Source organism: Apus apus, chromosome 4 (assembly GCF_020740795.1).
Source record: "Apus apus isolate bApuApu2 chromosome 4, bApuApu2.pri.cur, whole genome shotgun sequence".
NCBI classification, from domain to species: domain Eukaryota; kingdom Metazoa; phylum Chordata; class Aves; order Apodiformes; family Apodidae; genus Apus; species Apus apus.
Genome location: NC_067285.1, coordinates 15,250,170 through 15,265,077, shown reverse-complemented (window position 1 = coordinate 15,265,077; position 14,908 = coordinate 15,250,170). Strand labels below are relative to the sequence as shown.

The following is a 14,908-nucleotide window of genomic DNA, read 5'->3' as shown; positions in this document are numbered from 1 at the left end:
GCAACAGTGCTGTGGATGTTTGTGCATTAATGCAGATTAATCTGGATTAAATTTAAATTCAGAACAGAGTTTGAAAATAAATCAGGGTTATGGTTTGTGTGCATGTGTGACGGTGCTAAACCCTTCTGGGTTTTTTTCTTCTGAAGCTTTGGCTGTGTTTGATCTAGAATGGGAAAACAGGTCTATTCAGTCTGGAAAGAAACCCAGAACTCAAATTATATGAGTAAACTCACATCAAGAGAGTGAAACGCCCCAAACGCCCCTCCTTCTTACTGAGGATGGGAAGTTTGACAGTCAGATGGGATTGGAACGAAAGATGTCTCCAGATGGAAACTGACAAAAAGCTGAATTTGGCAATAATATTAAAGTGGACCCTGGTTTTAATTATTCAGTTATAATGCATTACAGACTTGGAAGTCATGTCCAGCTTACCTACTTTAAACACTGTCAAGTACCCACTTCTCTAAAGTGAGCAGTATCCACTTCAGTCTTCATCTCTCAGGCTGAGATAGCTCGTTCTTGCAACAACCTGTTTAATCAGCCCAGAAGACTCCCATAGTTCTACTTCCCACCATTTCAACATATCCTGTCTCTAGGGGAAACACTTCCAGAAGATGCGATCTGGCTTTTAAAATTAATTTGATCCTTGTGTTAACTGTTAGCAGTGTGTCAATGAATTACTGGGGAACATCTATTTAGGATTCTTAAATATTTATAGGAAAACCATGGTACTGCCACTGCTCTGCCTGCTTGGAAATACTGAGATAATACAATATTGAAACATTATAGTCCACAGGAGAAAGCTTCCACAAAAGGATATAAAAGTCAGGCTTAGAACATAAGGCATTGTGGCCTTGATGTTACTTTGCAGATTGGCAGAATATGTTAACAACTTAGATAGAAATAACAGTCTGGGTTTGAGAAGCTTAAACTTCAGTGTGAAAAACGTAAGTCCTGAACAGTCCACCTGGCAGTGCTGTTTTGCCTGATTTTAATTACCTGTCACTACAGATACGACCTAGTTACCATAGTACAAATGTCAGCTTGTAACACCTCTTCCCTAGAGAATTCCTTAACTAGCATTTGCCATTTATATTCACTTTTTCAGTAATGAAGAGCAGTTAATTGGCTCCATCTACTGCTGCATGGAGTGAATTGTACCAGCAGTGCCAGCTCCCCAGTAGCCTCTTCAGATTGCACTGGTAGAGGTGCTTTAGGCCCTCTGCTGCACCACACCACTGGCAAAAGCTGCCAGCAGAAAGCAGAAGGTTTGCATCTTTCTGTTTCCTTTGTCATTGGCTTTCCTGTTACATATGTTTGCTTTAATGTCTAATCTGTTTGATAATTTCTTTCTGAACTGCAGATGTGGGGCATCATTTTTTAAAATACATTTTCCCATGCCAAAATACATAACAGCTCTCTTAAAATAATTAGCACAAACAATGAAGAGTCCTGCAAGGAAAGGTACAGAGCTATTTAGGTTACTGCTCCGTGGATAATAAAGAAGGCCACTGTGCTGAAAATCAGTACCCAGAATAACACATGGGTGCCCTTATATTGTGCTTGCTGTATGTGTTGACTGGAGTATTCAGATGGAGTATTCAGTTGCTTATGTCTTAAAATAGATGTTCTGACATTAATTTAAAATGTTCTTAGTTTATGAAAGAGCTAATGAACGTCTGTTCTAAAATGTTACCTTTTTCAGTACTCCCTTTTTGATTGAAATGTTTCAAATACTCTCAAAACATCCCAACTATCATACCAGTAAGCAGGCTGCATGAGATACTTGCCTACAACATAGCTGAATCAAAGAAATACACTGGATAATTGCCAAAGTGGAAAGGTAGCAAGGATTAGTGCCTTCAAACATCTAAAATGTCAAAAAACTCACATTATATTTAAAGAAATATCTCAGCAAGGGATTTTATTTTCATAATAGATTTACTTTTCCATTAAGAATGAAAATATTACCAAAGAGCTTACCGAAGTCAGAATGTTTTTCTAGTCTGCATAATGCTTATATGCCAGTGAGATGGCTGCTAAACCAAGAGACCAGGCTTGTAGATATTCCACTGAAAAAGGAAATGTGTTCCTTGGGCTGGCTGCTGCCTTCGTATACATCAAAAATAGCGCAGCTCCTGCTAACAGCAGAGTAAATTACATGAAGGTGCATCCTCAGACCGTGCTGCTCCCCTCTCCCTCAGCTTCATGCCCATTGCTGTATATGTGCCTCAAGAGGCCTCAAAGTACAACAGGACATTCCTGAATTGTGAGACTGAGAAGGCCCCTTATTAGAAAACATTAAAATCAAAGTAAGCAAAAGACATCTGTCAACCACAAAATTATTGCAGAAAGTCCAAGGTCTTTCCCTGTTCCTTTTCACCAGGTGTGCAAACAAAGCCATTCCCATTACGGAGGCCAGCTCTGAGTGCCTCAGCTTTGGCTCCTGATCTTAGCTCCAAAAGAGACCACTCCATCTCTCATTTACCTCTGAGTTGTAGCCTTCGATGCATTGTTTGAAAATGCCACTTACTTAGAAGAGCCTTTCCAGCTAACTCCAAGGAATCTGATAGTTTCCAGGGACGGTTCTGTGTTTGAATGGGATAATTTAAATGCTGTTCATTCTTCATACACTGCCCTGAAAATCTGTTCCTCTGTCCCCTGAAGGGAACATCTTTTACTTACACAAATTCATGTCAAACCAAGTTTAGCTTTTCAGGTTAGTAATTAATGCAGAATTATGAAAAGCAGAATAAGAAATTATCTGGCTGTGCAGTCTATTCTTTCATGAAAATATGAGGGACTTCTGTGTCTAACAATTAGCACATTAGTGGGGAAACGGACCCTATTATCACTCAATATACTGTAAATAAAGATGTCTAGACCTTCAACAGCTTTCTAAAAGAACATTTAGGGAGAATTACCTCCAAATTAATCAGAAGCTACAAAACTCTAAATGCTTACTTTATGCTTGTAGCAAATATAAATCCCAAATTTAGTGTTAACACAACAGGTAACTTGCAACCTGAGGATAACTATTTGAAGATAATCAGGATTCATGTAAACTTCAAATATAAGAAACTAAATACAGAGCTTGACCATATGGCTTCTGTGAATTTTATGAGAGTTAAGAATTGGAAAGAGATCTGAGAGTCCAGTTCCACACTTCAATTCCAAGAAAAAAATCTCATTGAATCTCTTCCTTAATAAAGTATTTAAGCTTTATAATAAGCTTTGCAATAAGCACTTCTAAACTTCCAGACTGCAATATAAAGTCTGCAACTGCAGAATGTTAAATTAAAAAAAAAAAAAAGTGGGTGTTGTATTGGGTTTTTTTTATAAAGTCTGCAGCTGCAGAATGTTAAATATAAAATGGGGGGGTTTTGGCTCATCCTTAATACAGGCAATCTTGGTTTGATTTCTTGAATGCATTTTTGTATCAATGTCAGAAGAGCCACAAGGTACCAAAAGTAATTGGACTGTTCTTGAACTCATATTGTCTCAATAAGCCTTGCTAAAGGCATTGGTGATGACAGTAGAGAAGCTTTCACTGCTCAACCTCTTTAGAAAATAAAAATACTGAAAGGATTTTATTGACCTAATACTTTTTTGCCAGTGTGCAATGATTTTTATGGATTCAGCTGGAGGGGGAGGCAAATTTAACCCACACTGGTTTTTTGCACTTTTCTTCTCATGTAATGATGTTCTTTACAGGCAGCACTCTGGCAGAAAGGTGCATGTGCAGTGGGTCAGAACATCATAAATGTCAAACTACACAGTCTATAAAAGCACATATACACATTTATACATTTATATGCAATCCACACATATATTATGGTCAGAAAGGTATAATAATTACTTCTAAACTCTAGATTGCAGTATAAGAAACAGGCTGCTATATCAATGTCTTTTGTAGTATCTGCCAGTGAAGTAATCACTCGGAAAGACTGTTATGGTTTTCATCAAGTGTAACAATCTCTCATGTGAGTCATAACTTCATCTGTGTAAAACCTTCCCTTTTTTCTTTAAGAGTTATTGCATATCCAGGGTATTTCTTTACAATTCAAGTAGTAAACTTTTCCATCTTTACATGAAATTTTTAATGGCAAGTGACTCAAAAAGAATTTGCTAGGCTGAAAATTAGGCATATATATTCTGCTCTGCACTTATTAGAAAACCCATTGATGTCTATAAGAGTCTCTATCCAAAGATGTAGGGAAGAGTCTCAATACATATTACTGACCTTGCAAAGATTACTGTATTGTTTGATTTGTGCTGGTAGCCCATGCCTTCAAAGCTGTTTCTTGCTATGAAGCAAAAACACTTTGATCTGCAATTATACATTTTCTTATATAATCTGGAAAATTTATGCAATATTGGCAAAGCTAGAAGGAACTGAATCCTGAAAGCATAGCAGGAAAAGAACACTTCATTGTTTTTCTTTTTAAATATACTCAGTGCAGTTCATAAAGAACTGTACATAACTCTTACTTTACAAAGCTGATCATTAAAATATTACAAAGGGACTTACTGGCCTTTGATAAATAGTTTAATATGGGACATGCACGCAAACAGGAAAGTCAGTTTTGGGTGACAGTCATTTAACAGTGGAAAAGTGAGTTAACAAGAAACTTAGAATTGCTTCAAAAAATGGCATGCCCTTTCATATCCCTTTATCCAAATGCAACTTCATCATTCTGCAACTTCCCTTCTCATTTCCACTTTCTAAACTTTAACCAACTTTACACATGAAAATACTTAGAAATACAAATAATATACCCAATAAAGTACATTAATTATGATGAATGATAACGGAAAAGAAAATCTGGCATAGTTGTCTATGTGGTAAGGATTTTTAACACGGAAGCAATCAGAGATACAGAAAAGTCTTCTCATTATTGACATTGGTGAACTACACCCACTGTGTTTACTTCTCTCCCTTTTTCCCTCAGTGAGGGTTTTGCTGCTCTGGTTTGAATCAGCCTTGTTCGTATTGTCAGGGGCACTGCAACTATTAGCAACTGCTGCCAGGACTCCATTCCTCTCTTCTTCAGCCTCTTCGTCTTCATCCTGACAGGAAACAAAACAGCAGGTACTTGAGTGCACGTTTCATTACCTCTTTACTTTAGAGTTGCAGTAAATAATAAGATTTTTCTTATGCCTCCTCCTGTAGCTTGCTCTTTTGATTTCAAGAGTCAGCACCTACACACACCAGGCAGCTCCTTTCAGCTTTCAAAGCCTTCATTTACAGAAAAAACACTGTCTTAACATCTTACCAGAAAAGCATTCATAGGACTGTTGAGCAAAGCTCAATTTGTTCAAATACAGCCCATTAAGCTTTACTGAAGACAGCAGCAAATCAGAGAAATGCACAACAATAGGATGTCTTCTGTTCAGGGAAAACACTCGCAAAGGTCAGTGTCTAGTAAGCCCCAGGACCGAGATGGAGAAGGGGGGGAGTCGCTAGATCAGCTACTCAAGCTGATTGCACCCCAAATCAAGCACCCTAGAATATAAGACACTTCCCTTCTGTGCAGTTGGCTGCTTTATTCCATCACTTTGTAACGAAAATCAAAAGGAAAAAAAGAAAAAAAAAAGTACAAACAGCACAAAAAAGAGGATCATAAAGAGGAAAAAACCCCACAACTAATTCAATACTAAATAGCGCATACTACTTTGTTTCAAGTCCTGAATCCATACTTTAAGTTCAAAGTTTTACTAAGGTCAAGCACACTTTTATGCGCTTCACTGCATCGAGACAGTTCTTTGGAGAATGTTGCATAAGCCTTTTTGGTGGCTTTTGTTTCTTTGATTAGAAATGGCTCAGAGCCATGAAGTTCATGTATGAAATCTTCACCCTTTGAAGCCAGCAGATTTTCTGTTATTGACTCAGACGACACAGGAATAGACATCAGCTGCACCTTCAGCTCTGAACACAAACTTTCTTGAAAGTGCTGGGGTATTTAGCTTGGTTTGGGCTATTGCAGAAACATCAGCAGATCCAAACTAGAAATATTGGCTCCAACTTCACATCTAAACTAAACCCAAATTTGTATAGTTGAAGGAGGGTTTGTTTTCAGTCAAGCAAGTGTACATACATTTTTAATTTTCTCCTGATCATTTTATTACCTTCCCAATCAGTGAGTGGCACACAAACAAGAAAAGGCTAAAAACTTATTTGTGAAATGAAGAAGGCAGATTCTCTTTCCTCTGACCTATTTGCTCTTTGCATTTGCAGCATGAGAAAAAAATAGATAAGACAAGGACAAACTTTAGAAAAGTTACGATGTTCAGCCCTACATGGGGCCACACAAAAAAAACACATTTAGAAATATCCCAGCTATTAAAGTCAAAGAAAGCTCATTAAGCCACATAAGTGATCTCCATGCTAGTGCAGAATTCCTCTTCTGCCCAGGGTACTTGTTGATGGCACAGTTCTTGAGCCTTTCTTCATCTAAAATTAGTAATGTCCTTGAAAATGGCAGCAGAGTCTGGACTCAGACTGCTGTCAATCTGTGAAGCAGAATAGATGAAGCTAGAAAAAGAGGATCAATCCATAAAATTTGAGTCTGAACCTTAAACAACCCCAGGGTAGTACTAAAATTCAAACCTGGAGTTTTACTTGGGGCCTAACACTGTTATAAATATCCAGCTCTTCTGCTTTAAAAAGTTCATGCAGGCGAGGGAAGTGCCAGGGGTGGCAGAGGACTCTTTGTAGCACCGTCTGGCACTTGAAACAAGGCACCAGAGCAACCGCCAAGCGAACGCACTCAGTGCTTCAAAAGCTAATAAAGAAATCTGCCAGATGAGCCCTGACTTTTTTTTCCATGGCTCTCAATTTTTAGGGAGGGAAAAAAGAGCAAAACAACATCTATACTTCAAAACTGGCAGGATCTGGGGCATTTTTCAGTGTAAGAGTCTATATTTCTCTCAGGTAGGGCTGGCTAAAAGTTGTATAGAATCAGTTTTACTGCAGAGCATGAAAGGACACCATGTACTTCCATTATTCTTTTCACACAACCGCATGTGAAAAATTTGCAGGAGGCTGATGCCTCATTAGGCTGGTTTTAACTCCCTCCTATTCCCCAAGAGGCAGTTATTACTTAAGCAGAAAATACCACACACAGTGTGTATGTACTTGAGTACGTTTGCTCTCACAGAACAGAGACAAGTTCACAGCACAAGTACTGTATCACACTGCTTCAAAAAAAAGAAAGCTAATCTACAGGAGAACCACAACAGCAATTTTATAAGAAAACCTAGTCTTATAAACTGGGATTATCAAGGGACTTTTCCAACTTGCTATGGAGAACAGAATGCAATGAAGGATTAAGCTGGTTGATATTATAGGGGGTAAAACTGTGTTGCAAGTGTTCAACTGGCCCTAATAAATGTCAGACTAAGTTTTTTCTGGGTTTCAGCTGTCAATGAAAAAATGGCAGCAGGCATTAAGAAGGGCTCTGTTTGGCTACCACAGAAAGATACCGTACATCACCTGGAAAGCACCGTATATGGCACGTGTTACTGAGGCTGCTGTTTACATTAACCAAAGTGTTTGCTGACATCTAACAGCCAACAGAATTGAGAAAAACTGCCACTTCCATGGAATAACAAAGACGTGCAAGATTTAAAAGACTTCAGCCTAGAGTGTGGTACTGATAGAGCTTCTTCAGCATTAAGAAAGACTGCAGGATGCTTCCACAGAAATGTCACCTAGGCTGAACATGGTCCTCGTAACCTTACTATCAGTTTTCAAACTTCTATCCTTTATAAATGAAAGGCAGAGGTTTAGGTGAAAGACAGATGAAGGCCAAGGAGTATTTATCTGTTTTGTTATATGGTTGAGGTGAATGGCACATTCTGTCTGATCTTCCTTGCAGCAGGTGGTTTTCCACCTGCTTTGAAGCTGTCTTTGTGGATCTTGGTTGACATGATTTGAGAGACTTCAAGAGTGTGGCTATGATGAGCTGTTTCACCAGTTTATATTCTAAACTGGCAACCCCAAAAGCTTCAAAAGAACATGATATGACAGTGCCCAACTGCTTTAAAGAGCTAACCGGGAAGCACATCAGTACAATTAACTCCTACACAAGGCAGAGGGTTACATTTTCAATGCACCTCCTACATTTATTTACACATTTCTGAGTGCAAATTTTGTGTCAGCTCACACATGGGAATAACAAATTGGGAAGTGAGATTTCTAATTAACCTCTGTCCACAAGAGAATATGATAATGAGGAGAACTCATTTACAGTGACGATACTCACAGAAATTTGTAAAGTACCTGCTAGACAGTGACAGTTCAGCTGCTGCTTCTGTTCTTGTGATGTTTTGTTTTTCACAGTGAGAAATGAAAAATACAAGTCAGATGTGCTCTCCATGGCACCCTACTCAGTAGCAGTCCTTGACTACAGTTGGAAAAGGACATGACAGGTATTTTCATATTCAGTAGTCTTGAGCTGATCTAGGATCAACTGCCCCTTCCTTTATATGCTTGTGTTTGTGTGGGCAAGAAGTGAGCTGGACTGGCTTGCTCACTCCTGATGTGCAGCAGAAGGCAGGAAACATGCCTGAAGTGCTAGACTGTTTCTTTAAATCATTAAGTCCCCCACAAAATTGTACCTTAAATCTTCCTTCCTTCCTCATTTTAGCACTGTAGCTTCACATACTGCCATGCACATCTTTCAAGCCCATGAGTTCTCATGTCTGCCCCATCTGCAAGCACTAGGACACGTGTCCTAGATGAAAGGGAATCTGACACAGGTAGGTGAAGGCAAGGGCAGTCACAAGTGTCCTTTACAGATCCAAAGATGCTTTATCATCCAAGCACTGAAACATTTTACTTTCCTACCCAAACCTCCAATAAGCCTTTTTTTTTTCTGCTCTATGAACAAAATGACAACCACTTACTTCACAAGATAGATATGCTCAGAGGGAATTGCCACTGATGCTACCTTGCCAGGAAAAATTACTTTCAGGCTTTCCACTCAAATTCTCATTCAAAATGAGTGTTTTCCCAAGGGCAGGCATTCCCATTAGATGTTGTGTTTTAAAACCCATTGGGTGGCTCAACTTTGTATATGTTTTTCAGTCCTTCTCCACACATCTAGATCAAATGACAGCTTTGAACATATTCCTGTGCATTTACAGAACCTCTCTCTCATCCTAACAGCCAAAACCCCATATGAATTGCTGACATAAAAAAAACAAAGCCACATCTTACTGATCTGCATTGTTTTTAAGCTACTCCACTTGAACTCAATATCCTGTTTCTCAAGTTTACTGAGGAGCTTCGCTAAGGCATTTGTGATGCTCTGTTCTAGTTTGGCTTAAACAGTTAACAATCTTTCTTTTTCTTCTTCTGGCTGTTTATCCCTACAGCACTCAACCAAACTTTTTCCTGCTTTTTATTGTTATTCTTACTTTCCATGTTTTAATTTTTTTCTACTAGTCCAGAAAATTCGTAAGCTGCTTAAAAATTTCTTTTTTACCATGCACATTAGCTTCAGTTCCATAATTAAAAGCTACAAGACAATCAGCTTCCAACTTCCTTGTGATTTCTTTTTCACTGCTTATGAAAGCAGTCCTAACACTGGAGATGGAAGATGTGACAAAACTGCTTCATGAACCTGTCCTGATTATTTCAGCAAGGTGACAATCACCAGGTTCAAAAATGCCTGTGTCGATCCAATCCCTTTCTATTTTCAGTGTATTTCATCGTATTTCAGAGTTGTGAGAAGCTCAGTAGAGCAGCAAAAAGTCCTGGCATAATAATGGTACAGAACAGAAAGTGAATCCCAGTCTGACTTTCAGCTGCAGCTGTTGAAAGTGAAGGAGTAAGTGGAAGGCTATAGGCATCTGGTACACCTAATATGTGAAGCTGTCTGCTCGTAAACTGACTCATGTACATTGCATGTACAGAAGGTTTCATAAATGGAGTGTGATAAAATCTTTTCTTTTTTGCTATATTGCAATAAGGTCAAGTCACCAAGTTCAGTCTGATTTTTGAACAGTAAGTGAGCACATGCCATTACTGGGGAGACAAGAAGTGCCTGTGATTGCACATTGTTTGATAAATGGCCATAAATTGCACACCAAAAGAGAGACTGATTATGGCAGCGTGTTTCAGTTTGGTTGATCTCTTCCAAAAAATTACAGGTGTACAAACAAGTATTTTTCTTCTCAAGGTTATCACCACCTATTCTAAAATAGAAACTTCCTTAAATACATATCCCATTAGTGCTAAGATAATTCATCTCTTTAGCAGGTATAATTGAAGCCTGGTGTTTAGGAAAACAATCAAAGAATTTAAATACCTTAGGCAGTTCCTTGGAACTGAGTCGATGCAATGTGCAGAAATGAGCCACTGCATACTCTAGCAGTGCTCCAAAGATGAAACTGAAGCAGATACCAAGGTACACATCAATTGCCTTAATAGAGCAGTTGGCATTTGGGAGTGAAGTTCTGGCTCCCATCATCAGTGTTGTCATAGTAAGGACTGTGGTAACACCTGTGGAATGCAAAAACAGAAGATCTGATAAAACACAGGTAGCACTGAAGGTCTCTATAGCAAAGGCCCTGCTACAAGACAGTTCACCCAGGCTCTGTGAACTCCCAGTATGCCACAGCATACATGGTGTCATGTTTTGGAAATTAAGCTTTTGAATGAACTTGTGATCCTGCAGTTAAATGCTTAAAAACACTCATGAAAACTATTTGTAAAGCTGAGAAGACTGGAAATGAAAATGGAGAGAGAGATTTTGGTGTCATAGACTGTATTTTTATGATTAACACATTATAATTGCAGTACAACGCAAACACCCCATTCAAAACATTCTGGTAACATTTTGTTGAGTGCAGTTGCCCCCTGGACTCCTTTCATGAGGAATCTTTCTTCCCTGTTAAGTAGGAGGGTTTTTCCCACCCCACCTGTGGTCTGATCAGAACTTACTTACATTTTTTCCCTTTCAGAAAATCCTTTATTTGTAATTAATTATATTTCATTTCTTATAATTCTCTTATTATTCATGTACTAATTAGCATGTAACATTAGATCTCACAAAAGCCTCACAATTCTCTCCGTGCATTCTGTCTGTATTTGAATAAGTTGGAATAATTTACAAAATGACTGAGTTTCCCTTTGTTTTTGGCAGCTTCTGCTGCCAGCAAGTCTCCTGTAGCTCCCAAAGACATTTTTTTAGTTAGAGAATAGCAATACTTGAAGGGTAATCTGCATGACGTACTGCATATTGCAAGACAGAAAAGTAATTCCATAAACTCAGAAGTGCTCGCAACTTCTGGAAATGGACGTGCCATAAAGAAAGCTTCTTAATGATCCAACTCCTGGTTTGTCTTGTTTTATCAGTTTCTCACCTATGCAGATTCTGGCTGGAACTGATGACTGGCTTATCCAAAATGATACCCAGGAGAGAGCAACCAGCAGGCTTGATGGCACATACGTCTCTAGTATGAAATACAAGATATTTCTCTTGAGTTCAAAGTGAAACACTAGTTTTGGATAATGTCCTGTGGAAAGAGCAGAGGAAAAAACTGTGAAGCAGTGCAATTCATTAGAAGTTCTTTTAATTATCAACCTGTATTACTTTTATGCATTACAGTGCAGTGAAAGCTTGAAAACAAGCTTGAAAAAATACTAAAGACGGTGCTGAAAAATTGTGTCATGAAGACTTTAAATTGAATTGAAGGGAAAAAAAAATCAAAATATATAACACCTAGTCACCACATCCAGAGTTTCATTAAAGACACCTTGAATTGGAAATTCACAGAGGATAAGTGAAGAAAAAAATAAATCCATCAATATCTGGAAAGGATGTTTTGTTATACAATACAATGCAAGGGAATTTGAAATCATATATGTATTTAGCTGTGGCTAATCATAAGAAATACCACAATTATTTATATACAAACTAGCACAAGAACAATTTTAAGTTTATGAAGCATGGGTCCTTATCTTTAACTGCTCCAGATACCTGATTTATTCTGCTTTTCTTGTAGTTTACTGTTGCTCAAGATATGAATGAAAGGTACCTTCTCTGACACTGCTGACCTGCCTCTTATATTCCCCTTAAAAAACAGTGTCTTTGCATCTTCACCATCAATTTTTTTCTTTACATTAGTGCATTACAGTGTTTGTGCTGTTGTGAGTAGTGTCACTGTTGTGAGTTGCTTCTAAATGAGGGATTTCAAGATGAAATTTTGGGCCCACAGCCAAAGACAGAATTTTATTTCATTAGGGAACAACAGCACACTGGTAAACACAGCCTGAACTTGATACCCAGCTCAGTAACTGACCAAAATTTGGCTATGTTTAGGAAACAGAAGTGCAGGATCTGAAATTGTTACCAGTCAAACAGATCAAAATAGGGCAAAAGCTTGCTTTTTACTAACTTAAATTGACAGAACAGACTTTTTATTCTGACAGTCAAAATTAAGTGTTAAAGTTTTTTACATCGTTATTTTAACAAAATTCTGGAACCAGAATATCAGTGAGAGTGTAATGCTTGAATATACTGTGGTCAGATAGCTTTGGCTTCATCTATTTTAATCCAACAAATTACGATCTCCAAACCTATGTTTGTTTCCAATGCTGAGTGGTGTGAGTTAGGACCAAACTGAATAAGGGTAAATGCACTTTAGAAACAACAATATATGCATAGACGTGCTATTTGTGCATCCCTCAGGTGCATGGTGAGACACAGAGTCAGTGAAGAGTACTTCTAAAAGCTTGAACTAAAAGTAATGGATGTCAAAAAATGCCTTCTTGCTCCCAGGTTAGAAAATGCACGGTTAAATTTCCATTTTTTAAAGTATTATATAAATTGCATCCAGAGAACAATAACGTTTCATAGAACTTTTAAAAACAGAAAGAATCACTAGTTTATGTAGTCTGACCCTAATCACAAGCCACTACATTTCCTCAGTTATGCCTTGCTTTGAACTCAATCACTTTGATTGGGTCAGAGTTCACCTTTCATACAAACATCCAGACTTAAGCTGAGGGTATCAAGACACGCAGCATCCACAGAAGGCAGAAGATACAAAGATGATTTATATTGTTCTCATCATTTTTATGTGAAAAGAGAAAGTTTATATCAGTGTACCTCTATCAATACTGTAATTTTTACTAATAGAGATGCTTCAGTAAAAGTTACTTTCGTCACCCAAAAGTGATTTTATGTGTAAGCAGATGAAAGCATGAAAGCAAAGCTCTCAAAAGTTAGGAAGTGGAAAAACCTAGTAGACTGCACAACATTACTTCTGCTTATATCTGCACTCATCCTTGCAATAAATCAAGCACGAGTGCTATGGAAAAATCACTGAGTTTGTACAATAAAAGACTATAGCATAAAGCATATTTAGGGAAAGAGAATTAGGATTGTACAGGCAATTGTAAAACTGTGGCTTCTTAGTGTGAGAGAGCAAGCGTTTAAAACCTTAATGAAAACTGTTAAGGATTTTATTAATTTTGGTTGCAATCTTCTACACTGCTATTTAACTTTTAAATAGAAAGACAAGATTTTCTCTGCAGTGTTTGTACAGCAAACTGTCATTACTGTAGCATGGTTGCAGTTAGCACACAAAGCACAATTGCAAAGCCACCATGAGTGAGGGAAGGGTGTCAACCCACAGTGCAGAGGGTGCAAACCATCAGCAGGAAACTGAGTTCTCCACAAAAGCTGCCTTATGGTTCTGTGATGACCATAGGGAAGGATGTGGTGCCATGTACCCAGCTAAGGGAAGTAAAGAGACAGGACTAAGCTTCCACAAAGCACCACAGGCACTTGGGGGTTCCTGGACTTCAGCCTTACAGCTTGTCTGTAAGGAAGACTCTGCAATAGCCCATGCACAGCAGCCACACAGCAACATCCTCTCCTCCTTAGCACCCTGCAACTGCATCTTTGTACACTTTAGTATAAAAGTCAAGTGTGTACATGGGAACTTAGTTCAAAACATCAAACTTGAAAGTCACACTTTGCCATTTCACTACAATTTTGAAGTGTAGACAAGTTCCTGTGTTCTTTGGTGTTACCTTTCCTGATGCCAGAAATTTCTGAAACAATGTGAGCAACAAAGAGAAATAGAGATGTAACAGCTTATAGCTGAGTGGCTTTTCGGGGAAAAAAGAAAAGGCATTTCTCTAACCTCAAGGCTTTCTATCTTGCCAGAATCCAAAGACACATCATGGACATGATAATAAAAGTGTCAGCATTTCTCTAAAGAGTTCAGAAAAGTTTTTATAATGGAAATTTTGAAGCAACCTATGTATAGAATTCATATGAGCTCCTCCTGTAATAAACTGAAAGTACTCAGGAAAAAGTAAAGAAATAAGCAATGGGGAAAAAATTAAGACAGGGGAATGTTACAGTCCTTTTTTCATCTACATTCCACATGTACTAAAAGTTATCTTTAAAAAGAAACAGATTTGCTTCTCCTATTACGTTAATTGCATATGAGGCAGTAACGCTGAACCTCATTGTCTTTGGCTTGCACATCTGAGACTATGGCATCATCAGTCAGATCAAAAGTGAAACAGGTTAATGTAATCCTAGTCCTGGCTTTACTAGAAGTAACTCAAGCACAGCTCAAGTTAACTCCTCCAAATTGTCAAGTTTATCCCTTGCTTGAGTCTTACTGACAACAAAATGTTTGCATTAAAAAAAGAAGATGCTTCCTCATTCAAGTTTCTGGCTCATGATGGATGACACCTCAGTGTGTGACTGCTGTGACTTGAGAATGGGATGAAAACAATCTCTGTGCAGATAGCTAACTCCACAGCAAAGGCAAAGTGTTAGTGCTTACCAAAGTATCAAATTACTCTGTTAACAGTTACTCAGATGAATCTGAACCTAAATTATTGTCAGTATACACACTCAAAACCCACCAGAAG

At 38.2% G+C, this 14,908-nt stretch overlaps 1 protein-coding gene across 2 annotated transcripts in view; it reads right to left on the bottom strand.

The window, feature by feature from the left end:
- Positions 1 to 4,529: 4,529 nt before the first annotated feature.
- Positions 4,530 to 14,908, bottom strand: part of LOC127383976 (gamma-aminobutyric acid receptor subunit pi-like) — a 46,948-nt gene continuing 36,569 nt past the window's right edge. For both annotated transcript variants that reach the window (XM_051617799.1, XM_051617798.1), the window contains exons 8-10: positions 11,374 to 11,526; positions 10,317 to 10,510; positions 4,530 to 5,070 (exon numbers count right to left, since the gene is read on the bottom strand). In XM_051617799.1, the coding sequence (XP_051473759.1) occupies positions 4,759 to 5,070; positions 10,317 to 10,510; positions 11,374 to 11,526 (659 nt within the window). In that variant the 3' untranslated portion in view covers positions 4,530 to 4,758. The remainder of the gene's footprint in view (positions 5,071 to 10,316; positions 10,511 to 11,373; positions 11,527 to 14,908) is intronic.